Genomic DNA, 27,268 nt, shown 5'->3' with positions numbered 1-27,268 from the left:
CTCCCTGCATTACAATCTCTGCGCATGAACTGGAGGTTGTCCATGTCTTTGTGTACCTTGGCTCAACGATCTCCGACACTCTTTCTCTCGATACCGAGCTAAACAAGTGCATCGGTAAAGCAGCTACCACGTTTTCCAGACTCACAAAGAGTCTGGTCTAACAAGAAGCTGACGGAATATACCAAGATTCAGGTCTACAGAGCTTGCGTCCTGAGTACACTTCTGTACTGCAGCGAGTCATGGACTCTTCGCTCACAACAGGAGAGGAAACTGAGCGCTTTCCACATGCGCTGCCTCCGACACATCCTCGGCATCACCTGGCAGGACAAAGTTCCAAACAACACAGTCCTGGAATGTGCTGGAATCCCTAGCATGTATTCACTGCTGAAACAGAGCCGCCTGCGTTGGCTCGGTCATGTCGTGAGAATGGATGATGGCCGGATCCCAAAGGATCTCCTCTATGGAGAACTCGTGCAAGGAAAGCGCCCTACAGGTGCGATACAAGCAGTTCTTGGTCTGCTGTGATACAAGGACATCTGCAAGAGGGATCTGAAGGCCTTAGGGATGGACCTCAACAAGTGGGAAACCCTAGCCTCTGAGCGGCCCACTTGGAGGCAGGCTGTGCAGCATGGCTTTTCCCAGTTTGAAGAGACACTTTGCCAACAGTCTGAGGCTAAGAGGCAAAGAAGGAAGGCCCATAGCCAGGGAGACAGACCAGGGACAGACTGCACTTGCTCCGGGTGTGGAAGGGATTGTCACTCCCGGATTGGCCTTTTCAGCCACACTAGACGCTGTGCCAGAACCACCTTTCAGAGCGCGATACCATAGTCTTTCGAGACTGAAGGTTGCCAAATAAGAGAAAATAGAATATTACGTATACATAGTGTGTGTGCGTGTATATACACACACACATAAAATTTATCTATATCTTTATAAATATCTATATATAATCTCTTATATATAGTGTATATTAAATATTTAAATCAATATTAATATATACTTTTATATACATACACACACACACATATATGTATATGTATGAGTCCCCTTTGGTGTGGGAGAAAGGCAGGATAAAAATAATATATACTGAGTGTCTATGATATATGGTATACATCATATACCATATATCATATATGATATATATATATAATTTTTATCCTGCCCTTCTCCCACACCAAAGGGGAGGGTATATGGAAAGCGCCCTACAGGTAGACCACAGCTGCGATACAAGGACATCTGCAAGAGGGATCTGAAGGCCTTAGGGATGGACCTCAACAAGTGGGAAACCCTGGCCTCTGAGCGGCCCGCTTGGAGGCAGGCTGTGCAGCATGGCCTTTCCCAGTTTGAAGAGACACTTTGCCAACAGTCTGAGGCAAAGAGACAAAGAAGGAAGGCCCATAGCCAGGGAGACGGACCAGGGACAGACTGCACTTGCTCCCGGTGTGGAAGGGATTGTCACTCCCGGATTGGCCTTTTCAGCCACACTAGACGCTGTGTCAGAACCACCTTTCAGAGCGCGATACCAGAGTCTTTCGAGACTGAAGGTTGCCAATACATGTATATACCATATACATATGTACGCATAAGGGAGATTTCCCGGGGGACCGCCTCTCATTTCTACCCCGGGGCAGAGGGATTTAAAAAAATATTCTAAAACAACCCGGAGTTACACCCTGTGCACGTAACGGTGTGACTCTAGCACTGAAGTCTATAGCGCTATGAGCGCAAGGCAGAAGGGGGCGGCGTTCGTCACGCGCCAGGCTCGAGAGTCTTTTGGAGCGCGCGGCTGGTCTCGTCAGAGCGTGCACGCGCCGCCCGGCTGTAGGAGCCCAGCCTGTGCGCGCGCAAGGGAGGGAGCAGCCACGAGGCGGAGCGAGGGAGGGAGGTTGGCGCGCGCTCTGCTCTCGCTCTCTCTCTCCCTGCCGCGGTCCGCCCGGGCGCCCAGCATGGCCGATTACCTGATCAGCGGCGGCACCGGCTACGTGCCCGACGACGGCCTCACCGCCCAGCAGATGCTCAACTGCGGGGACGGCCTCACCTACAAGTAAGGCTGCCGTCCCGCCACGCTCCCGGGAGTGGCCCCTGGCCTCAGTGGGACCGGCTGCTGAGCAGACGCGCGGCGGGGCTCCGAGGCTGCAGTGCTGGCCGCGCTTGCCTGGGAGTGAGCCCCGCCGACACGCGGCTGCAACTGTGGCCACCCTTACCCGGGAGTAAGCCCCATTGACTGTAATGGGACGGACTGCTGAGTAGACCTGCTCAGACTTGGGCTCTCAGACTGCCCTCCTCTCCACACTTACCTGGGAGTAAGCCCCATTGACTAGAATGGAGCTTACTTCTGAGTAGACACGCATGGGATTGGGCTCTAAGGCTGCAACCCTGTCCACACTTACCTGGGAGTAAGTCCCAATGACTGTAATGGGACTGATTTCTGAGTAGACATGCCTAGGCTTGGGCTCTAAGGCTGCTATCCTATCCACACTTACCTGGGAGTAAGCCCCATTGACTAATGGAACTTGCTTCTGAGTAGACATGCATAGTTTTGGGCAGTAGGACTCCTGTTTGTGCTGGGGGGAAGGGGGTGTTAATTGTTGTTATGTATCAAAATTATGTATAACAATTAATAAATAAACAATAATTAAGTTAATAAGCAATAATAATGTCTGGTGTATAGATAGACCTGGGGTTTTTTTCAACCTCTTGTGAGCCACCTTGAGTCTTCCTAGGACTACAATCAGTTTTCATTGCATTCAACCTCTGTGCCGCGGCACACTGGTATGCCACTTATGGTCTGCAGGTGTGCCAGGAGATGTCGGAGAGGGTCATTCATTAGTAGGACAGTTGGGGGATTTGAGCCCCCTACCAGCAGCATGGTGTGCCTTGTCAATTGTCAAAAAAACTGATGGTGTGCTCTGACAGTTTGAATGCCTTGTCAGTGTGCTGAGAGATGAAAAGGGTTGAAAATCCCTGCGCCAGGGTTAGGTTCCTGGAAAACCTTGTGGATACTGAATTAGCAGATACTGAGCAATTGAGCCTATGGGGAAAATGGGGTTAGGTTCCAAGGGACCCTCTTTATCATTCACTTCATGAGCTTTATGGACCTAAATCTTACCTTGGGGCTGGATGATAGCAATGGCTCATCTAACATCTTCTTCCTGCTGACTGAACCTTGACCTTGAAGATTGCTGGAGAGGGCTCAGAGCTGATCAGTGGGGAGGGGGTTGTTTCTCTGTGCTCGGTTCCTGGGCTTGACCCAACCACAGTATTCAAAGTTGCAGATAATGAGAGTAGGTGGCAGTTCTGCCCGTTGCGAATAAGCGAATTTGTGTATAAAGGAAACTGACTGTATATCCCATCTTTCTAGACCTGGGAAAGCTTAAGGTGGCTCACAAGAGAGGTAAAAAACAGACCTATCTGTAAACCAGATGTTAATTGAGATTCAGCCTACGGCATTCAGTGACCTTGCAAGAGCCTTGTTCTAGCTCCATTTGCCAGCTTCTTTCCACTCTCTTCTCGCATGATTGGTGAATTCTGCTCACGTCCCCAAAGAGTGGGAGAGGGCTTTGCGTTGCCCTTCTGGATTAGGGGCTCTCTCAATGTAAAGTGAGATCTTCAGCCGACAACTTATGCTTTCAAGCCCTGAGAGATAGAGACCCCTAGCCCAAAGCAGATCAGGCTTGGCCCTGTAAGCATGTATATCCTATCGCACAAGGGGGTCTTTTGAAGTACACCTTGTGCCCAGTCTGTAGCATAGAACAGCCCCCTCCAAGGCTTGCATGAAGCAAGCCCAGTGAAGCAGATCTGTTCCCATACTATACCGCAGATCTCTTTTCGTCTATATCTGGTGAGCAGGACCTGTTCCAGAAGAAAAAAAATGAGGAGGGGAGAGGCCTGTCTGTTGGGACAAGGACTCATAGGTCAGGTAATTCTCCTAAGAGCAAATTGCTACTTAAAGCTTGTAGCTAAAAGTCATTTCATAGAGCTGTTTTGTTCCTTCTCCCTTTCTTAACGCTGCTCCTTTGACATTGTTTCACATAGCAATTATCCTGCCTCCAATGCTTGTGATGGTAGATGATCCCAAGAGCCTGTGGACCCTATAGCCAGCAGGATTTTAAAAAGGCATTTTGTACCTTCAAGCTATCTACCTGTATGAACTCCCTGGGTGTCACCTAAATGTATCTTGCCCCTTACTGCAGTTCACAGCTTTATAGCTAGATTTGATACAGCCTCTCTGATTATCCTTATAGGTGCAAAACCCAAGCCAGGGCATTCCTCAACCTCCGTTCTTCTGCCTGGCCAATTGGAGTGTGTTCTATTCCATCACAGTCCTAGTTGTCGTGTATAAAAAATATTGAGCAGCGGAGACCATACCACTGCTCTAGCCTTTGAAAAACTTATGTTGGTGATTCATGCATTTCCATGTTAGAGCTGCAAGTTTGGTCTTTAAGCAAAAGGTTAGCTAGTAGTTCTTTAACTTTTTGGTCTTCCCTTCCATCTTATCCCGCCCTTATCACTATATCTTCAGGTGGAGATTTATGTAACCCCAAATGATTCTAGTGAGCATGTGACACATGTTTGTACATATGCTTCATAGACTCCTCCCCCACCAAGTGTGCGCCTGGTGCTATACAAGCAATGCTTGAAATAGCTCTGGAAATAATTCTTGCACCAGAAAACTGACCCTCTTTCTTTATCCGTACCACCCCCTCCCAAGAAGAAGGTTAGCTATAAATAGTTTACGTTTGAAAGCAAACTTTGCAGTTGAGAAAATAACTTTTTTAGGATGGGCAGGAACTGTTCTACCTAGTAACAGATGCAGTAAAGTGTCCATTGGTGAGAGGAGCTTTTGCATTTTGTTTATAAAAATAAACTTATTGCGCACACATCTGTCATGTTCTATCTTGGATTGTGATATAGAGGATGAGTTTCTGATTGTTCCCATTTTTAAATTCAGGTTTGTACTGACTTATTCTGTTTCTCCTATTTTAATCCCTCTCTAAAAGCATTAGACATAAATTGAACATAAACATGGGAAACATTGGTAAACCTGTGGGAGAATATTGCATTCTTTACTGCTGACCTAAAAGTTGTCAGACAAAAGGACTTCACTTAGGGTGGAAGTGAATCCAGCATCAGATTGAACAAAGCAGTAGTTTGAAACCAAGAGTTTCTCTCCAGCTACTGGGGTTACACTAGTATAGCAAATCTATGAAGATGGATTTATCACAGTGATGGTAGCTGTGTTATCTTGTGTGAGTTTGAGCTCTGGATTGAAATATCACAGGCCATTCCTTACGTTTCTTGGTCTTTCTTGGGCCTGCTGGCTGCAACCTTTCCCCTCTCTGGCCTCATGGACATAAATATATCTGCCAGCCAAGGACAGCACTTCATGTGTCTTCCAAAGTAGGCTGTACTGCACAAAAACTTGTGCTACAATGTTTGATTATATTGAAGGTGTTGCAACTTTCCTTTATGTTTGAAAATGCATTTATATCCTTTGTGTTGCGTTCTGGATTCCTCATTTCAAGAATCATGTTGTTGTTGTTGGCATCCTTCAGTCTCAGAAGACTATGGTATTGCGCTCTGAATGGTGGTTCTGGAACAGTGTCCTCTCCTGTGCGCGAAGCCTGGGTAAAGTAGATATGGAGGATAGACTGTTTCCCATGCAGCAAATCCCGCCTTTCCACGTCGCTGAAATGGTCCAATGGAAAGGCAGAGGCCAATACAGCGTTGCAGGAGTTGCCAGAACATGACTGTGTTCAGCCATGAACTACCTCAGGGACTCCGGCTCCGGATTTTGCCTCAAGGTTGACGCCTGAAGCCTTTTCCATAATTGAATGTAGCCACAAGGCAGTGGAGGTTTGGGATCAGAGTTTTCCTTCTCTCAGATGAGCTGCCTTCCCAGGCTAAGGAGTCCCACCTACCCAGTGGCTGTTTAGTCGTCTCTTAGGACAAGTACAGCCAAACTGAAGGCCTATTCTTATCCCCAGCCCCCAGGGGAAAATCATGTTGATTAACTAGGAATGATCTAAAAGAGAGTCACAGAGGCTGACTTGGAGAAGAAAGTGAACCGGTAATGTTTTTGGGGCCCCCCAAAAGTGTGACAAGCTATTTTTTTAAATGTGAAAATAGGTGTAATAGTAAAGACAAATTGATGGAGGACAGGTCTTTCAGCTATGACAGCCAGTTGGAACCTTCATGTGCTGACACATTCAGAATGTCAATTGCTGGGGAGAAATAAGTGCTGCCTTTTTTCTTGGCTTATAACAGCCCAGTCCTATCCACACTTTCCTGGGAGTAAGCCCCATTGACTCTAATGGGACTTACTTCTGAGTAGATATGCATAGGATTGGGTTGCAAGCTTCCTGGGGCACTGTTGGACTTGGTGGACCTTAGTCTAATCCAGCAAGGTCTTTCTTGCACAGATCAAGTTTGATTTGGCAAGGCAAAATAGCTAGGGGTAGATCAGGCAAAAACAGCTAGGGGTAGATCAGGGGTGCCCAAACCCCAGGCCTGGGGCCCCCTCAAGGACTCCCAGTCTCCAGTGAGCCTCTGGCCCTCCAGAGACTTGCTGAAGCCTGTGCTGGCCTGATGCAATTGCTCTCAGCATGACAGCCAACTGTTTGATCTCTGTGAGCTGTGGGATAAGGGCTCCCTCCATTGCTTGCTGTTTCACATCTGTGATGCAGCAGTGGCAGAAAAGGAAAGGCTGGCCTTGCTTTGTGCAAGGCCTTTTATAGACCTTGAGCTATTGCAAGACCTTCATTAATTCATATAAGTTCCATCTCTAATATATTCATTTATGTAAATTTATTCAAACTTGAAATGTAAATTGATTTTTTTTTTACCTGGCCCCTGGCACAGCATCAGAGAGATGATGTGGCCCTCCTCCCAAAAAGTTTGAACACCCCTGGGGTAGATTATAGGAAGGCAGGTTATCTTTTGTATTTTGACCCTTCAGGATAGTTACACTTTCAGCAAAGGGGGAAATACTTCCTCAAAAGGTAAAATAGTATATACTGTGACACATCCCTGGTGACTTAACCCGTGCTTCAGGAAACTGGTACCAGAAACATTTTGCAGGATCAGAGCAAGGGTCCAGCTAGTCCAACGTTCTGTCTGCAGCTGCAGTCAGTGATGTGCCTTTGAGACACTTGCAAGCAGGGCATGAAGACAGTAGCCCTTCCTTGTTGGTTGCCCCCGACATCTGTAGACAGAAGCTTACTGCCTTTAGCTGTCATGGCTGATAGGTGCTGATTGAGGGAGCTGGTAAAACAGAAAGGTCTTTGGAGGATTCTGAAAGGTGACCAAACAAAGTACTGCATTTTGGTTAAACATCAACTAGGGAATATTATAATTTAACCTTCCTTTGAGGCTTTGCAGAAAAACAAATAAAATAAATGGACTAGCCTGTAGTGGACATGAAATAATGTGTTGTGACCATCAATGTTTAACTTCTAAAAAAGGGTTCCCTGATGTTCTAGCCTGCCTGAAAGTCTTGCCCTGTGAGTGTGACTTGAAGAATCTTTCTCCACACCTAAATCTGCTGGGACCTCAAGCTTTTCAGGCCATTCTGTTCATCTTAGTCCGTTCAGTCTTAGTCTTGTCTGGCTGGCAGTCTTGTGTAGAGAGGTCATTACCAGATAAGATGCACCAAGGGTTGAACCTGTGAAGGGTAGAACATGCATGTGTTTTACCACTGAGCTCTCAAGACTCTCTCAAAACAGCTAAACCTAAAGAATCTGGGCCTGGTTGGGAGGGGTGGCATAAGCAGAAGGCAATTAATACAATCAAATCCCTGCACCACAACAAATCTGCAGCTATCCTAATTGTGTGTGGGACATCGCTCACTGGTGAGGAAAGGTACTTTGCATATGCTCAACTACTTTTTCATTACAATCATACCTCCCATAATGCAGCTTTGTTTAACGCTGATTTATTACAGCACTCTGTTTCAGCATGATTGCCAATTATTCTAGCCATGAGAACAATGCATTCTGGGTTGGTTGGCTCTTGTGTCCTGCCTATTAGATTTAATGGTGCATTCTCTAATGCTGTATTGCTCAGCGCTCAACTGTACAAACAGCTCCCCCATGTGATAAGAAATACTACTACAGGTCATGCCTCATTATCCATGTGGGTTCCATTCCAGAACCTCCAATGGATAAAAAAAAGTTAGTGGATATCAAATTAGTGGAAAAATAGCTTTAAAGACCCACTTCCAGGTTTCTTGCTTCTCTGTTGTTGCCCCATTGGTATAGACACTATATTACAATCAGCTACTAGATGGGGTGTATAATTGAATCTAATTGAATGAAATTATAATTATTTAACCACACAAAGGTAGGAAATTGGATTTTGGTGCTTTTTTATTTGTTACAAGGCATTTAAAGGTCAACCTCAGTATCATTGGTGAGTCATATCGCTGGATACCACATCATTGGGTACCGAGGTCCCACCTGTATATTTAATTTGTGTGTGTGTAGAACCCTGGTATTGACAAAATAGGTTCTGAGGCTACGATTAAGAACCTGTATTTTGGGACAGGAGGCATTCCTTGGCTTGTGTGTGAAGCATGAGCATTGAAGTTCAGTTCTTCTTTTCACCCTTCTGAAAACAAATAATCTCTGACAGTTCTATTGTTTCATGCTAACTCCTTTGCATTGGATCAGATAGGTATTGCCTCAAGTGTTACACTCATCTTCCCAATCAGTGCCTGTATCAGTTTGGTAGTTGGATTATACCCAGGAATGGATCCTCTGGCGACTCTTAGGCTCTTCAGTCTCTAACATGGAAACCATGATAGCCTATCTCATCTGAGGTTGTTGTGAGGCTCCGCAAAATGCTTTATAAAATGCAATAGCATGTTCTCTCTTTCCTTCCCATTATTCAGTGACTTCCTCATACTCCCTGGCTACATAGATTTCACAGCAGACCAAGTGGTGAGTCCTGAGATTAACATTTGTATAACATGTCGAATGAATGTTATGAAGCAAGTGCTGTTTCCCTTCTGTCTGTCTCTTCTTATAGTGCTAATAGGGTATCTTTCACCCTTCAGTGCTTTTTGATTTGCCAGCTCACCTCTTGTGAGGGAGAAGCTGTTCTACAGTGCTGACCAGCCCAACGCCTTTTGTGCTTCTTTAAAAAATATTCAGAATCTTTTTGTAAAACACAAAAAAAGTTTCTAGATTGTATTGCTACTAAGAGCATGGGACAGACTGCTTGAAAGTGATGTGATGTTTGCAGCCAAACTCTCTTTTTTTTTTTAAGGACCTGACTTCTGCTCTAACCAAGAAGATAACTTTGAAAACTCCCTTGGTATCTTCCCCTATGGACACTGTAACAGAGGCCAATATGGCCATTGCAATGGCGGTAAGTGACAGAAGTGTGTGCTTTGGGGGGGGGGAATGGCATTAACCTAGTTTGGGCATTATTATTATTATTTTTATTAACAGTATTTATATACCGCTTGTCAACAAAAAGTTCACAAAGTGGTTTACAGAGAAAATTAAATAACTAATGGTTCCCTGTCCCAAAAGAGCTCACAAACTAAAAAGATGAAAGAAGAACTCAGCAGACACCCACTAGAAAAGGCACTGCTGGGGTGAGGTGGGCTAGTTACTCTCCCCTTGCTAAATAAGAGAGGAGCATCCACTTGAATAAATCCTTGTATGTCCTACATCAGGGGTGTCAAACTTAAGATCCCGGGGCTAGATGCGGCCCCTGAAAGCTTTTTATCTGACCCTCAGGCTCTCAGCTGCTGAGGTGTTACAGCTGAAATGTCAGTCCACATGAAAATTGGGCTTTCCCAAATCTTGAAATATGATCAAGATTTGTGTACTTTCTCTTCTGTTATTTGCAGTTAATGAGTTTCTATGAGAACAGGGTCTGATTTCTGGCCATTAGCTGCTTAATGATATCACTTTCTGCTTAATGACATCACTTCCAGCCCTTGGCTGGAGCCCTGAATGCTAACTTCGGTGCTCTGTATGAGATGAGTTTGACACCTACATAAATCCTTGTGTGTCCCTGAACTTCCCATGAAGTCTGTTTACGTTTTGATTAAATGTTAGGAGCAGTCTGCCACAGAAGGTGGTCTCTCCATCACTGAAGGTCCTTAAGCAGAGGGCGGATAGTCACCTATTGGGGGTGATATAGCGGGAACTACCTGCATTGAGGAGGTTGGATTCAGTGATCTTGCTGGTACATGATTCTAGTCTTGTCTGTCTGACTTAAATTATGACCTCCTGAAAAGGAGACAGTTTGTTTTAGCAAATAAATGTTGATTTTTGTCTGTGGGGGGCGGGGGGAGATTAGAGATGGTTACTGCCCTTAGCCTATTTAGATTGCTTATGACCCGCTTGCAGTTGATGGCTAGAGTCAATCAATCTGTGAGGAAAAGAAATTAATCTGCTTAGATGCAGAAAGCAAAGAAGAATATGGAAAGATACTTTACAGTTATTTACTGTCTCACCATTTATAGTTGTTAATCTGTTGTGGGAAGTGTTGGTTACTATGGTAATGTATATCTTGGGCTGTTCCTCAAAAATGATTGACAAGTTCTTTTCCAACAAATCTCCTGGCTTATGTGGTGAATATGAGGTGAAATTTCTGCTCGAATCTCTGCAGGGTGTGATAGCTCAAGAGTCCTGCTAGAGAACAGGGGGAAAGCTTAGTTCAAAATACTCCACCAGTAGTTAAGAACGAGCTGTCTTCTAATCTTATGTAATAGAGCATGCTACAGATTAATACATGATCCCCCCCCATTTCTCCGTAAGCTGTCTGTACTGAAGGAATCCTGTTAGAAACACACCAGCTGAAAGTTGAACCTTTGAGTGCTCTTGGAGAGAGATTTATTCATGTCATTGCCAGCTTTGTGTCTGGTACAGTCCTTGGCACATTGTTTCTAGTTAATGGAATGTTAGCTGAAGTAATTCTAGCCCTAACCCCTCTGCTGCTGTTTTGACTGTAGCACTCTCAAGTCTTTAATTTTGTTGTATTGGTACTTGGCTCTGCCCTTTCTAAAGCTGAATCTGCAAGCGGAAGCCTTTTATTAAACTGCAACTGGGAATTAATTCCCATGAGCCTTCTTTTCCAGTAAAGGGGGGGGACATTGAGACACACAAAATTATGCGAGGGATGGATAGAATGGATAGAGGAATGTTCTTTTCCCCCTCACACAATACCAGAACCAGGGGACTTCCATTAAAAGTGAGTGTCAGGAGAGTTAGGACAGACAAAAGAATATATTTCTTTACCCAGCATGTAATTAATCTGTGGAACTCCTTGCCACAGGATGTGGTGATGGCATTTGGCCTGGATGTCTTTAAAGGGGGTTGAACAAATATCTGGAGGAAAAGTCCATCACAGGTTACAAGCCATGATGGGTACCTGCAATCTCCTGATTTTAGAAGTACGCTACCACGGAATGCAAGATGCAAGTTAGGGCTCTAGGATGCAGGTCTCTGGTTGTCTTGTGTGCTCCCTGAGGCATCTGGTGGGCCACTGTGAGATACGGGAAGCTGGACTCAATGGGTCTTTGATCTGACGGGGCTCCTCTTATGTTCCCTTTGCCCCTTGGCTGATAGCAAGAAAGATGTGATACGGTGATTGAAACTTGTGCTTCCTTCTGTATGTTCCCAGCTCACAGGTGGGATTGGATTCATCCACCATAACTGTACCCCTGAATTCCAGGCCAACGAAGTACGGAAAGTTAAGGTAAAGCCAATGTTTTGAGGACTGTCTGTCCAGGAGAACATCACTGGAGAGAAGAATCTAATGAGCCTGCCGTGTAGGGCTGGTATCAGCCTGACTCTTACCTATCCCTTATTATGGTTAAGGATTTACCACAAGGCTGTGGGGTTTTGTGCTTCCCCCGCCCCCTCTCTTCAGCATGAATTTTGCTCATACTAACTCTAATTATGGTTGATAGTTGCACTCATTCATAAACAGGGTTTGAAGCTTTTTTTTTTCCACTTTGCTGGGCTTGCTGGTCAGCTGCACAACTAGCCTGTTGACTTAGTGCAAGTTGAGATGGCTTTGATTGACCTTATCACTAATCATGGTTAATACTGATGCCTGCAATAGATTTAAACAAGGTGCTTTGGCCTCCCCTACAGAAGTGAGCTGAATGCAACTGGCTACTTGCTTTTCTTGGATGTCTACAAGGGACTACACCCCTAATTGTGTGCTGAAATTGGTGTTTGAAAGTCCCTGCACTACACCATTGCTGCCGCATGAACTGATTTCTTGGGACTGTCGTGCTAGGCTATATGCCTTTGTGCTCCTCGTGGCATAGCTTGTTGTGCCTCTTTTCTTGTTTACTGAAAATGTTTTCTGAATGGTTTCTGCTCCAGAAATATGAACAAGGATTTATCACAGATCCAGTAGTGCTGAGCCCCAAAGATCGTGTCCGAGATGTATTTGAAGCAAAAGCCCGTCACGGGTTCTGTGGCATCCCCATCACGGACAATGGGAAGATGGGCAGCCGCCTTGTGGGGATTATTTCATCCCGAGACATTGACTTCCTGAAGGAGGAAGAGCATGATCTGCCTCTCAGTGAGGTCAGTGGATTCACTGTGCTTTGTGGTGGGTAAACTGAGAACAAACCTGGAGTTAATGCTGGGACACTTTGAGGGCCTCTGAGCATTTTTGTGCTGGCCAAAGGAATTGACACACGTGTCAGCTAGTGCAGTACATGTCAGCATTTGTTTCTGTTAGCACTCGCTGGTTTTTCCCCCTTTGTGTGCCCAAAAACCCTCTTAGATTGGCATCAGTGTTGCCTCAGTAGCTGGGCATCCGATTTCAGCATTGCAGCATTCTGAGGTGCCTTGGAGCCAGCTCTGCTCTCCTGCGCTATCTTTAGGCTGGCATTATTCATGCTTCCCAGGAGTGATCTTAAATCTTCTCTAATTACCCCTGTAGGGGAGTTGCATGTGACATGTCTGCAAAAGAGCTCTGATGAAATGTGAACTGCAGAAAGACTGTGCAAGGCTGCACTCTTTGCTTCAGCACTTCCGATTTAGGGCACTGCCTTCTGTGTCTAGTGTCTTAGTTATACTCCCAAAGGCCAAGTTCCTTAGATTTGCTTGCTCAGGAACTGCCACATGTGGAAGCCAGTGAAACTATTCCAGAAGTGGTTTGAGCACTGAACCTGCCGTGAATGCCGTTAAGCCAGAAAATAATTCTTGAGCCATCCTCGCCAATAGCTCTCTAGGGCACAACCCAGCAGAAAGTAACTATAATCCCCCATCCTCCCCTTTGTATCCTGAACAAATGCTCATCAGGAAAGGACGAGCCTCCAGTTGTGTGACTAGGTCTCTTGGAGAGTGAAACTGGAAGAGCCTTCTCTAAGAGGAAAGGCTAAGTGTTCTTGGGTAGTTGGGTTTAAACAAATAACGTGCGGGAAAAGGGGGCAAGTTATCATAGATATTTAATACAATTATGAATGAACCTGAGAAATTGGAGAACCATTTTCCCCTTTCTCATAGCACTAGTGCTTGGAAGCACCCAGTGACATTGATGGGATAGATATTCAGGGCCGGCAGAAGGGTTTCTTTACACAAAACATAGTTAACTTTTGGAATGTACTTTCACAGGGTGTGGTACTGACCACAAGAGGGTTTAATAAAAGGATATTGGACAATTTCTTGAGATTTCAATCGCGCCTATTGGTCATTATAGCTTAATGGAGAACCTCCATGCTCAGAAGTAGTGTACCTCTGAATACCAATTGCTGGAGGGCAAGGGCTCTGGAGAGCGATTTCCTTCATGCTTTGCTTGTGGTCTTCCCAGAAGAATCTGATGTCAACCATTAAATTGAAAACTTCACCACATTTAAGTTTGCATTGGTCAGATCAGGGGAGCCACCACAACTGCTGGAGTTGCACTGTGGCTTTTGGACTATGATATTGTCTGGGTTTCCTTCTTGCCTGCCATCTCCCCTTTCAAGCTCTTTGTACAGAGCCTGATCAAGATATCCTCAAGCCTTCCCTAATGGTTAATTTTAAAAGTGGTACATACTATAGTTGCTTTCAGCTGTCTAGAAACCCCAGGCTGCCATTTGTCCATCTCTTAGGCAGTACTGTACTGCTTGAGTTTGGAAAAACCCCATCTGAAACCCTAGAGATCACTATAGGCGATACTGCACTAGATGGACCAGCGGTTGGATTCAGTGTGAAGCAAGTTCATACTTTGTTTTGAACTTTACTTTGTTTTTTCCTAGATCATGACTAAGCGGGAAGACCTTGTTGTAGCACCTGCAGGAGTTACATTAAAAGAAGCCAATGAAATCTTGCAGCGGAGTAAAAAAGGTTTGTGGAAGTAGTGTGCCAGTAGTGATGTCATTCTACCAGTTTGTCCAAGAAAGGGCTACAGTTTCCCCATGCTGCAGAGGATCTCCAGGCTTGTTGGTTTTTTAGGTATGTGAAAGATCTTGAGCCCAAAGAAATAACCCCATTGTCTCTTCAGAGGAAATATTGTCATTGTAGTCCTGGATACTGAACTTCAAACTTGGGGCCCCCGCTCTCAAATCCCTGTTCAGTCATGGACTAGCTTGGTGGTCTTGGTTAGGTCACACTCTCCCTCAGCTTGGGGAGAGTAAAACAGGAAGAACCACAGTTATAATTCAGCAGTAATTCTTAGCTACCTCCTGTTTTTTTTTAAGGCAAGCTGCCCATTGTCAATGAAAAGGATGAGCTGGTGGCCATAATTGCTCGCACAGATCTGAAGAAGAATCGGGACTACCCACTGGCTTCCAAAGATGCCAAGAAACAGCTGCTCTGTGGGGCTGCTATTGGGACCCATGAAGACGACAAATACCGTCTCGATCTCCTGGTGCAAGCTGGCGTGGATGTTGTTGTGCTGGTGAGTGCTGGGGACGGCTGTGTCAGAGTCTGCATTGGGGGAAATGCCTAGCTAGCCGAACCTGGACTTTGGCTCTTTACATATTGTTTCTGCTAGTAATTACTGACCAGCTGCTTCCAAATACCTTGCTGTTCTGTTGGATTGTATATTTTATTATTGAACGCTGTTAATGTTTATAGGTATTTGGTTCTTATATATGCTTATAAGCTGCCTTGAATGGTTGACAGGATAAAAAAAGTTTTAAGTAAATATATTGTAGAGCATTAAGCTTGGTCGAGGTGGGTGGGGTAGGTAGGATAGCATTAAATCAGAGTAGCCCATTCGTTCAGTTCTAGAGCCAGCACAATCCTGGTGAAAGTTCTGAGAGCAGGCAGCGGACAGGTCCGCAAATCTGAACAGATGTGACTTTTCTTGCTATCCCATCCCATACACTATCCTATACTATACTTTTCTGCACGCAGCTCTTTTTATTTTAAAAGAGCAGCATTCTATAGTTTATTGTTGAAAACCTAACCCTGGTTAATATGTAGGCAGTAGGGGTAGTGAGGGACTTCCCCGTGGGAGATAGGATGTCTGTAAATTACATGCTCATCCCATCACATGCCTGCAGTCATGCTGCCTTCTAAATTTCCATGCTTCATTAATCCATGAATCACTTTTCCAAGCACTCTCTCATTTAGTTCTGTAGGTTTTGCATCCAGGTAAGTTTGTATAGGGCTGCAACCTCAAAGGAATCATCCTACTTCATAATCACCTAGTGATCTTTGTCCATGCAATGGAAACAAGCTGACATGGGGGCAGGGGGAGAAGAGTATTGTAGGGACTATTATATATGTTGTTTAAAAACATTTATATCCCACCTTTCTTGCCAAACGTGACCCAGGCAGTGAGTTGAGATTTGCATAGATTAGGAAGTGTGTGTTTAAACTTGCACAGGTCTGATTGTAGAATTTGTTTTATCTGGCTGTAAAATTCTGAGATTTTAAGTGTAGAGATCTAGTCATACCTCCTATAGACACGGATTCAGGTAGCCTTTGCATTTCACCTTGGTTTATGACATTTATAATCTCTCAGCTGCAGTTTTCTCATTTCAGAGACTGTGAACTCTTGGCTATTGCCAAAAGTTACTGTGTACAGAAGTCCTTTTTAGTACAGGTAGATTACCCCTTATCCGGATTATCCCTTAATCCAGACATTTTTGTCAAAGACTTTTAAAAACTTTCTGTAGTGTGCATACTAGAAGATCTTGTGTTCATTCCCTTGTACGGTGCAGGTATGGCTGTAAATTCTATTCTCTCCTCTGTGGTGTGTACCTGTACAGACATGATTGAAAAATGTCAAAGATGCCAGCAGACACCTGTCTGGGTAACAGTGAAAAGAGCAAGGGGTCGCATTTCTCATGATATTTCTGCAATTATTCCAAAATCCAGACAATTCTGAAATCCAGACACCTTCCCGTCCCAAGCACTCCAGATAAGGGTTGCTCAAACTGCAATGATAAGAAAATGGGAGAATGAGTTCACTAATAAATTCTGTACACATCCTGTTACCAGGGTACAAACTTCATTCTTGTTCCTTAGTCAGATTTGTAAAGAAAACCTTGAGTCTGAATTTTCTGTCATAACCAAATATCACACTGTGTTCTCTCATCATCTGTTTAGTATTAAATCATACAGAGCAGAGAAGTGTTTGCATTTCTTTCTTTGGCTTGAAATTCCCTTTGTGTAAAAAATATGAGATGCAGAAGAGATGAAGTGCCAATTAGCTCTGTTCTTTAAAAAAACAAGAACTTCTACTGAGCTGTTGAATTCTCAAGATCATCATCAGACATAGAAGTTCAGAACTAAATCAAAATGGATAGCAAAATAGCCTAGATGGATTTCGATTTCTTAAAAGGAGTTATGCAAGATTTAAGGTCTTGTGTTTTGATTTTCCCCCCCTAGGATTCCTCCCAAGGGAATTCCATTTTCCAGATCAACATGATCAAATACATCAAGGAGAAATACTCTGAAGTACAGGTCATTGGAGGCAACGGTAACAAGATACTCATTGCTAAATTAACAGTTAATTTTGTAATGCTCTCTTCCTTGAATTGTAGAGATGTGACAGTGCTTTAGGCTGCAATCCCATCCACACGGCCTGTAATGGGACTTTCTCCTGAGTAGACATGCAGAGGATTGGACTCTTAGTAGGCTTTTTTGCTTGTTACCATGTGAGAATGAGGGCCCAATCCTATCCAACTTTCCAGCACTGATGCAGGCATGCCAGTGGGGTATGCACTGCATCCTGCGGTGGGGGAGGGTAGTAATGGAGACCTCCCCAAGGTAAGGGAACATTTGTTGGAGCTGCATTAGCTCTGGAATATTGTTTAGGATTGGGCCCTGAGTTTTTTTAACTGTGAAGCCACTCCAGAATTTTGTATCACCATAGAGTTGACAATATCTGTTGGCTACCAAGGATGGTGAGCCTTTGATTGTCTGTAGCGCTACAGGCTGCTGAATATTTCTTATAGTGCTCAACCTTTTGCTATTTAAATGTGGGCCTCATAATTCATCTTCTGTTCAGCTGGTGAAAGGAGCCCTTTTTGTGTGGAATTATGGTAGTTCACGCAGAATTAGCAGTCGGAGTCCAGGGCTCAAATCCCATCAGTTCACTGAGTGGCATTCGGCAAGTCAACTGGCTCCTTGTCTCACTTCCCCCTCTGTAAAACAGAAATAAAGAGCTGGGTCTCCACACTCACCATAAGTGAGGTGGGGAAACATTATTGCCACTCAGAGGTTTAGAGAGAGACATCTTTAAATGCTATTAATTTTTAGGGATATAAATCTTGATCCTTGTTTGAATCTTGATCCTTGTCTTGAATCTTGTTTTAAGTGACGGTGCTTGGGGAAAGCTTAATTATTTTTCAAAAGCAGGATTTATACTCAGAATTGCTGGGTTTGAAAAGAGCTTTAATGAGTGCAACTCCATATCTTAAACTCCTAAAAGGCTAGTGTGTGTGCCGCAACCAAGAAAATTGAAGCCAACAGGATGTGTTCATGCCTGGCAAAGAACATAGGAAGACATAAAGGCACAGCATGTTAGAGTTATTTACTTCTCTTTCTTAGAATGCCTAATCCTGCGGTTTTCAAACTCTCTGGGAGTTTGAAAACCACAGTAAGTCCAGGGAGGGGAAGGGAGGGGAGGGAGGCAGTGGGGGTGAGGGGAAGGCAGGGACGCGATCCCCAGGATTGTGTCGCTAAGGGGGCTTCAGGGAATGGGCTGCACTCACCAGTCCCTGCAGCAGCCTGTCGGGGGTGCGGAGAGCCCTGCGCGAGCATCTGCAGGGCTCCCAGCCTTCCAAAAGTGAAAGTGATCACGCTCCACTTGTGGTTTTGCAGAGGCGGCGTGCGATCGCTCCGCTTTCACTTTTGAAGACATGGGGAGCCCTGCAGACACTCGTGCAGAGCTCCCCACATCCTGGGAAGGCTGCTGCAGGGACTGGTGAGTATATTCCAGTCCCTGCAGCCCCCCTGAGCAACGCAATCCTGGGGATCGTGTCGCTGCCTTCCCCCCTGCCCCTTAAGGGGGCAGAGGCCAGGGCCGTCAGGCTGGCGCGTCGCAATGCCCCAGTTTGAATACCACTGGCCTAATCCAAAGCACCTTGGTTGTGCAGAATGCTTTCCTATCTAATTAATGTAAAAATTCCAAATACAGTAGATCATCTTTTTATGAGTACAAAAGTGACTTGACTGGGACTTAACTAGTCAGCCCCAGAATTAAGGCTTAATTTTCTTGCTGAAATTATGACCACTTCTTCCGCTTTCTGAAATCAGAGCATCTATAACATCATTCCTACCTATTTAGAAGGAAGAGCTTCTTGGTGCGTGCTCAGGCTGGTGGGGTCCAGTTTCCTATTCCCTCTGAAAATATTTTCTCCCTTTCTCCTAGTGGTGACGGCAGCTCAGGCAAAGAACTTGATTGATGCCGGGGCTGATGCCCTGAGAGTTGGCATGGGCAGTGGCTCCATCTGCATCACACAAGAAGGTAAAAAGACATGGCGTATCATCAATCCATTCTCCTTAATGGTTTCTACTTCAAAGAACCTGAACTGTGGGGATGCTGGTCTAGGAGGTGTAGAATGTTGGGGGGGGGAGGCTAGATCTTGTCCACTGAGTCATTGATTCTAAGAGGGGCATCTGCACGTTTGCCATACCACTAGTGCAGGAGTTGAGAAGTTGCTGCCCCTGTGAGTGACCAGGACAAAGAAGTCAGACTGCGACCGCATATCAGATTGGTTTCATATCATGTCAATCTTAGAACAGGGAGGAGAGATGTGTTGGGTTGCCGGGATCATTTGTTACTTGGAAAGGGTCATCGGGTTCATTCCCTTTTGCAGCTAGTGGAGCACAGACTGCCTGCACAATGCCAGGTTGCCCACTGGCATTGCATCACTATTCAGGGCAACCTCTGGTTCTTGCTGCTTTTCTCTTCTCTCTAAATTGTATGTTTTTTGTCTTGTTTAGCCGCTCCAAAGATCCCTCCAGACCTAAAGTCCCACAGCCCCAAATGCCCTTCCACTGTCACTGGCACCTATAGTAAGTCATTGCCCCCTTCCCCACCCCCTAATTCTGTGTCTTGGAGCTAAGCTCTGATTGGCTGCCAATTGCCCACTTGTCCCCTTGCTTGTTTGAGAATAATATAGTTATAGAGACACTTGGGGTTTTGTGGCTTTGGATACTGGTTGTTGAAGCTAAGAAACTTCTCAGCTGATTCTGTGTCTTTCCTAAAGCAGGGTATTAATGTTATCCTCTATAGTACCAGGTGAATCTCTCTCCCTTCTCTGAAATCCAGAATTGGCATTAAAGATTCCTGCGTCTATCTTCCTATGTAAAAAAGGCACTGTAATTACTTGTTCATGAGAGAGCAACTGTGCATATGAATCTCTTAAGATCAGAGGTAGAAATAGATCAAATTAGCTAAATTCCATCCTGGTGTGAAGTACAAAATAAATAATGTCCTGTCTTTAGGATGTATTTAATGGGACTGATTTTTGTGCTGGCAAAAGCTATTTTCTTCATGCTCACTTGTGGGATTACAAGAGATGATACAAGAGATGATTACAAGAGTCTACTTAGTATTATGCAGTCTAGCTCTATGTTGAAAAGCTGAACCAGCCTGGGTATTTTCTTTATAAATTTGCAAGGAAAGTATTCCACACCTGCCATAAATATCTTTCATGCTTTCAAAGATAGGAAGCTTCTCTTTAATGTCCAGTTTAAATCCACTTCATGTTAACGTCTTGTGCCTTCAGCATCAGCAAAGTATGCTATCCTCTCCTTTCTAGGCATCCTTTTAAATAGTTGAAAACCATGATCTATATGTGCCCCTGCAGCCCCTTTTTGTTATACAAGGAACTTGTGCCCACATTGCTGTAAAGGTTTTTCATAGTGTACATGTGGAAGGGGGCTTCAGCCCAATCGGTTCTGCTCCTGTTGCACACAGGTGAGGAAGCTGATAATAGAATTTTCCTCTCTGAGTATGGAGGTTTTCTGGGGAAGATGTAACGGGCCTCTTTTTTCTGTATGACCTTCTTGACGACAGCTGCAGAACTGTCTCACTGTTCTATATTGGGCAAAGTTGGTAACAAGTTATTTCAAGTAGTGGCCTGATTGAAAAGAGGTTTGCTTTTCAGACACACAGTGCATCAAAATACAAGTCATTCTCCTGCAAAAGGATCACGGATTTCCGTCATAGCCCCAAACACTCAAGGCCTGTGTTTTAGCTTATGGGTTAGGTTTTAGAGGCAGCAAGCAAGTAAAACTTCCCAAGTCCATATTCAGTTCTTTCCCACGTGCATGCCTTTTTTCTTTGGATCCCAACTACTGTAATCAACAAGATTATATGCTTTTATTTCCCTATCAGATCTTAAGGTCTTTCTACAGATTGTATCTTTATTCTCTGAGGTTCACGTGGCCACAGTTGTCTATGCCCTGGAATAATATTAACCTAGCTGTAGCAAGCCCTCTCCCAAATAGAATGCTGCGTCCAAGCAGAAAGGCACATATTTTGACTACAGTTTGACTTTTATTATTTTCCTTTTCCAATTCTGGAAAAGGTCTCCTCTATACATCCACCTCTTACAAGCCTGGTCTTCCACATTGCTCTTGGGTTTGCAAATCCATCTTTCGGGTTCTGTACAATCTGATAAACTGTCAATGAAGAATTTCCTAATATTTGGAAAATAATCCAAAGAAAAGTCTATTTCTGATGCAAACATGTTGTCTTGTCCCCACCTCTCCCGTGCTTGAAATTCACACTTTACACTTGCATTCTTCTTCTATGGTACTCAGTTTTTAAAAACACTGCAGATTCTCAAGCAGTACAAAATTATTTTTACTGGATCAATAAGAATTAGTTGGATTACAGTCAAATTTCGTAATATGCATTTCGCCCATTGCTAAAAGCTTTTGTCACTTAGGCCCATATGTATGAACCTTGAGTTTTTCATGTGTCTGAGAATTGACTGTCTTTCCATTCTGCCAGAACAAATGCTCCTTAAAACTCAAGCTTGTACAGGCATCAGGCATCTGTAAAGCTTGTGTAGGCGTCTGGTGGCCTAATTCCTAAATGTATTCAGGATTCGATCCATAGTTCTAACAGGCAGTGGGACCTAGTTGAATAGTGTTAGATAGGCACAAAACGGTAATTTGTTTCATCAGATGATCTTAATATGACTAGCTGTACAGCAGGGTTCTCAGCTTTTGTGTTATATAGCCCAAGAATTATTATTATTAACAGTATTTATATACCGCTTTTCAACTAAAAGTTCACAAAGCAGTTTACAGAGAAAAATCAAATAACTAAATGGCTCCCTGTCCGAAAAGGGCTCACAATCTAAAAAGATGCAAATGAATACCAGCAGACGGCCACTAGAACAGACAGTGCTGGGTTGAGGTGGGCCAGTTACTCTCCCCCTGCTAAAAAAAGAGGAGCACCCACTTGAAAAAGTGCCTCACTCCATTATCTCTTACATTCAGCAAGATTCTGTGTGTGTATTCCCAGGCATCCCTTTTTAACGAGGTTGCAGGCTTTAGGACAACGACGGGTTGGGCCAGCAAAAGACTGGATTTATATATTTTGTATGTCTTGTTCTTTGGATATCAAAATAGTGGACAGTAGTACTCTACCAGATTACCATGGTAAACTGCAAACCCTGCTTTGGAAACTGACACCTCCTGAGTTAGTCTTGATGCTGGGGTCTGGGATAGTATGACTGTCTTTTGCTCCTGGTTCCAACATGCTCATAAAGGGACTGGTCTCAGCATACAGTGCATTCTGTACAACACACTGCAAAATTCTGTCCTGTTCTCCCTCCCTCTCCTCCCCCCCCCCCCGCATAACTTGGTTCCTAGTTGAGAGTCCAAGGTGTCTGTTCCAAGCATATATGTATGTTGCTCCATAGGTCTTGGAGCTGTTATATAGCGAAAACCTTTTCTCAGGGTGTGGCAGCCTTGATGCTGCCTCCGCAAAAGCGAGACCATCTCTTTAGTACTAATGTTGTTGCATCTCCTCTCTGGTTGTCCCCTTTCATGGCTGACTGAGTTCCAGTTCAATGCAGTTGATTTCAGTGATGTTAAAACTAACTTTTCCTAGAATAAACAAAACTCCCACTCTGGGCTGTCTTATACTAAGGCCTGGAAACCAAAGGGGAAAGGAGCGGCAGCTGTGCCCGTGCAAAAGCAGTTCATATCAGGCTTGGTGTCCTGGTGAAGACCCAAGATAGTGTTAGCAGTGCAGACAGTAAACCTGAAACCCTGCATTCAACAGGAAGTTTGCACTCTGACTAACTGTGCATGGTCATGGTCTCATTCAGTACACTCTACTAACCGTGATGGAGAAAAGGCCTCCAGTTAATTGGGAAGGGGGAGACTGTCTTGTTTGGGGAAAAGGGTGGGACACTTGTGGCAGAGTTTGTGCATGACCTTGGCTGTACAGTGTGCATAATTTCTAGCCTGACCATCAAATTGCTGCATGGGTGGAAACAGCTAGGAAATCTGGGACAGCTTATTATTGGTGGCTCAGCACAAAAGAGCCGCTGTTGTCACATGGGTGAGTTCTGAAGGCTCTCTTTTTTCTGAAGATTTTTCACTTCCTGTGGATACCATCTAAAGCTGTACATGGATTTATTTGCAGTTGGCTGGCTGCTCTTATTTCAGTCATTCTGTTTGTCAGGAGGTAGGCGGCTTGATAAGAACCATGTGCCGGCCACCAAACACAAGAAGCGTTTTTGATGTGCTCTGAGTCTTTCTAGGTTTTTGGCTGAATGCTACATTCAGCCATGGTCAATGGTCCCCTGCAGATGTTTATAAAACTAAGGTTGATCAGTGTGCTTGTATGAACTTCTATCTAGTCTGTGGGTTATTGCCCTCTGAGCTACGCCAGAAGCTTTCCTCTCAGTCACTGGAGCAGCACACGTGCTTCCCAGATGCATTCTGGTGGACACCTCTCCTAAGGCTGACTTGCTTCTCTTGTCTTGCGCTAAAAAAAAGGTAGCAGAAAGATGCCATGCACTACCAGGTGGGAGGGATTCTCAAACTGTCCGCTCTGGGCCAGTCACTGACTGTTTTTTGCTTTTCTCTTTCTCTGTCTGTCTCTTTGAGTTTAGTCTTAGCATGCGGGAGGCCTCAAGCCACAGCAGTGTACAAAGTGTCCGAGTATGCCCGGAGGTTTGGTGTGCCAGTAATCGCAGATGGCGGCATTCAAAATGTTGGTCACATTGCCAAGGCTCTTGCTCTTGGTGCTTCCACAGGTGAGATGGGGGTTTTGGATGACCTGCTCTCAAGCACGAGTGCCAGTGAGACCGTCTGGCATTCTGGGGTGCCAAAGTGGTTTTTTCAAAGGTACTATACCTTTTTTTTTAAAAAAGGGCCCAACTGGATCCGCTAAAGGCCCACCTAATCTAGCATCCTGTTTCCCAGAATGGCCCACCAGTTGCCTCTGAATAGTTCATAAGCCTGAGATGAAGGTGTTTCCCTCTCCCACCATTGCTTCTTTCCATATAGGCATCATGGCTGGTAGCCATTGATAGATTTGTCCTCCATGAATTTGTCTAATTCCCTTGCATAGCTGTCCAGGCTAGTGAATTCCATAGATTAATTTTGTGCTGTGTGACGTGCTTCCTTCTGTCTGTTTTCCATCAGTTTCGTTGGATGACCCCTGATTTAATGTAGTGAGAAAGGGAGAAGAATTCATATCATGCATACTTTTATAAGTCTCAGTCATGTACCCCCTTAATCCCTTTTTTTCCGCGCTAAAAAGCCCCAAACCCTGTCTTTCCTCATAAAGATCCTCCAGCCCCTTGATCATTTTGGTTGCTCTCTTCAGCATATGTTTACTGTGGGTGCAGGTAACCACTAGAGAGAACTCTTGGGCTAGAGCAAGTCTTGGCAGGAGTATCTAACTACCAAGGGCAGTGCTGCAGGTTAAAATTGTTACAGGGAAACACTTCTGTACATGCATCTGGGAAACCAGATTTGGCAAGGCTTCCCAATCCATGTACGTGTGTGTCTGGAGATGTGTGTGTCATACTTCTCCACTTTACATGTTCAGTGTGGAAGCCATTGTGTACCACTGATATCTCCTCCTTCAGCACTCATGCCCCCTGATGACACACATGCATTGATTTCCCCTCCTCCCCAGGATCAGATATGTGCAATTCCAAACACTGAACATTACCTTTTCACAGAGGTGCCTGTCTTCCTTCTCTCTCTCGTAGCCCATGCTACAGAGAGTAAGAATCAATCATCAGATACCAGCAGTAGCTGTGCAGTTTGCACAGCCAGCTTTCTAATCTTGAAGTTGGAGAGATAATTTATTTGGCAAGGAAACTCTTCCTTAGATTCTTTCTGTTATTCTGGTTTAGAGTTGTAGTGCTCAATCAGTAGCACAGACAACTGCCGTGCAGATTTGTCCTCAGAAGCAGTGTTTCAGACTTGGTTAGAGTGGGTCTCCATAAATGCACACAAACCCATGGAAGCCTCGCCTAAGGAAAACAAGATGAGAGAGTTGCTAGGGGCATGCACTTGTGCCTAGTCCTAGGCCTTTATGTGTGATGGTGGCAGGAGAATAGGGGTTAGGTGTGAGCTTGCAGTGCATTTTCAGTTGCTTTGCTTTCTCTGTTGGCTGTAGTGATGATGGGCTCCTTGCTAGCTGCCACCACAGAAGCTCCTGGGGAGTATTTCTTCTCCGACGGAATCAGGCTGAAGAAATACCGGGGTATGGGATCACTTGATGCCATGGACAAGAATCTGGGTAGCCAGAACAGATACTTCAGGTAGGAGAGGATTGGCCTGGGACTGCTTGAAGGCACCAAATGCACCTGTACAAAATAATGCATGCAGATTGAGATAAGACAGCTGTGAACCTGACATCCTAAGCAGCTGATTACCTTTGTGGGTTTTCATTCCCCTGGAAGCTTGTTAGAAATGTAGCCTGAATGCCTTTCAGTAGAAAGCCAATACCTTCTATTTGGGTAGGTATTTGATGGCCTTGGTGGAGGGTGAATATCTTCAGTACACACCTTTTTGAAGCTTTTATTAAACAGGGTGGGGGTGGATGGATGAGCTTTCCCTCCATTCCTTTGGAAATAGCTGATGTACTAAATAAACCACTCCTGCTTTGCAACTCTCTCAAACTTTGTTCTTTATCATTCTCAGCGAAACTGATAAAATTAAAGTGGCCCAGGGGGTCTCTGGAGCTGTACAAGACAAGGGCTCCATCCACAAGTTTGTGCCATACTTGATCGCTGGCATCCAGCACTCCTGCCAAGATATTGGTGCCAAGAGTCTAACACAAGTGAGGTGAGAACATGACAGTCCTGCTACTCCACACTGTCCACTGTATATCTGGGGATCATTCTGGAGCTTGCTGTGTGCAGTACCCCTGTGGGACAAGATGAAACAAGTGTGTTTTAAACCCATCAGACAAGACCCCCCTACTCCCATTTCAGGCCACAGTATGGTGAGAAAGTTTGTGTTATGTGCCAGTCTTAATTATCCACAGGAATAGGCAATGGAGGATTCAACCTACCAAAGATTGTATGCCATTAAAGCAACTTACTCCTGCCTACCCGCTTAGGTAGGCAGGTGTGGGTGTCTCAAATGGTGTGGGTTACTGCCTGGCAACAGAATGGAAAAGGAGGCAGATCCATGATCAGTGTGGCACCAGTTTCCCCATGCTAGTTCTTGTGTAGTATGTTGGCTAATCGTAAGCATGCAGTTCACAATGGAATTCCTTACTTGTGCAAGCTCTTTGCCTGTATTGTTTTGTGGAATGCTTGCGCTTCTCTCTATTGTCATGCCAAGTGCATGGCTCTCTGCAATTCATGAATGCCACCTCAGCCTTTTTGTCTTTCATCAACAGGGCTATGATGTATTCTGGAGAACTGAAATTCGAAAAGAGGACAACTTCTGCCCAGGTGGAAGGAGGGGTTCATGGTCTCCACTCGTAAGTTTTGTGTGCAGTGTTGACAAATGTCATGTGATTTGTCATTTGTTGACAAATGACATACGCAGGATCCCAGCAGGGAGGAAAATTCAACCTGCGACTTTTGTTTTTGATCACACATTGGTTTACAACTTGGTCTAGTGCCTTCTGCCTGAGGGTCTCCTGTTGCAGCTCAGAACCGGTCCGTGGCCATGATTGACAAGGTTCATGCAGGCTTATCTGTAGTGTACAGGAAGATGCCCAAGAGCTGCCTTGGACATTATCAGCAAGAGCGGTCTGGACAGTTGCTTCCACTAAGCACTAGGTTGCCTTTCCATCCACTCTCATACACCAGCAGTGGAAAGGATTCCACTAGGCTGCCGTGCACTGAATACTCGCTCAACTCCCAATGGCATTTTGGGTACTACCACCAGACTTGAGGGTTCTGGGGTCAGCCAGGTGGGCCCTCTGCCACTGCCCCATGTGGCTGACACCTGATGCCACTTCTAACACCATGTGTTGTTGTAGCACTTGTTGAAGAAAGCCAATAACTTCAGTTTCCTTTCCCTTTTTGGCCTAGCTATGAAAAGCGCCTTTTCTGATGAAGGTCCCCTATGCCTTTCCAGGGCCTCTTCGCCCTGTGGTGCATGTGCTGCTCAGCTCATGAACTGCTTTCTTCACAAAAGTGCCGTTTTGCTGGAGGTGCCTGGAGCTGCCCCGGTTCATCGGCTGCTTTGACCAAGGCTGAAGAGACTGCATCATCTTATTCCAGAAGTGCTATTCAGTTGAACAAGGCTCTCAAGTGAAGCCCTATACATGTGTGTGTTTTGCAATAAAACAAAGGTGAAAAGACCATTTCCAGCTTCTTTCTGGTGAAATTGCAGCCACGCAGCTTGATCTTTCCATTAACTGGATTTAATATTGTGCGGTACACAGGACC

At 44.8% G+C, this 27,268-nt stretch overlaps 1 protein-coding gene across 4 annotated transcripts; it reads left to right on the top strand.

Annotated features, from left to right (window-relative positions):
* Window positions 1–1,856: 1,856 nt before the first annotated feature.
* Window positions 1,857–27,181, top strand: IMPDH2 (inosine monophosphate dehydrogenase 2). Of its 4 annotated transcripts, none has more exons than XM_066613419.1 (15): window positions 1,857–2,044; window positions 8,891–8,939; window positions 9,268–9,369; window positions 11,641–11,715; window positions 12,354–12,560; window positions 14,222–14,309; window positions 14,663–14,862; window positions 16,806–16,896; window positions 18,793–18,888; window positions 19,368–19,439; window positions 23,510–23,653; window positions 25,033–25,177; window positions 25,560–25,703; window positions 26,266–26,349; window positions 26,955–27,181. In XM_066613419.1, the coding sequence occupies exons 1-15, from the start codon at window positions 1,947–1,949 to the stop codon at window positions 27,064–27,066; spliced, it is 1,707 nt and encodes a 568-aa protein (XP_066469516.1). In that variant the 5' UTR covers window positions 1,857–1,946; the 3' UTR covers window positions 27,067–27,181. The 4 variants fall into 4 exon arrangements, with proteins under 4 accessions (XP_066469516.1, XP_066469518.1, XP_066469517.1 ...); XM_066613421.1 differs by having other exon boundaries at window positions 26,909–27,048; XM_066613420.1 differs by lacking the exon at window positions 19,368–19,439.
* The last annotated feature ends 87 nt before the right edge of the window (window positions 27,182–27,268 follow it).

Source organism: Tiliqua scincoides, chromosome 2, assembly GCF_035046505.1.
Source record: "Tiliqua scincoides isolate rTilSci1 chromosome 2, rTilSci1.hap2, whole genome shotgun sequence".
Classification (NCBI taxonomy): Eukaryota; Metazoa; Chordata; class Lepidosauria; order Squamata; family Scincidae; genus Tiliqua; species Tiliqua scincoides.
The sequence above is the reverse complement of the archived record's forward strand: the minus strand, read 5'-3'. Positions and strand labels throughout refer to the sequence as shown.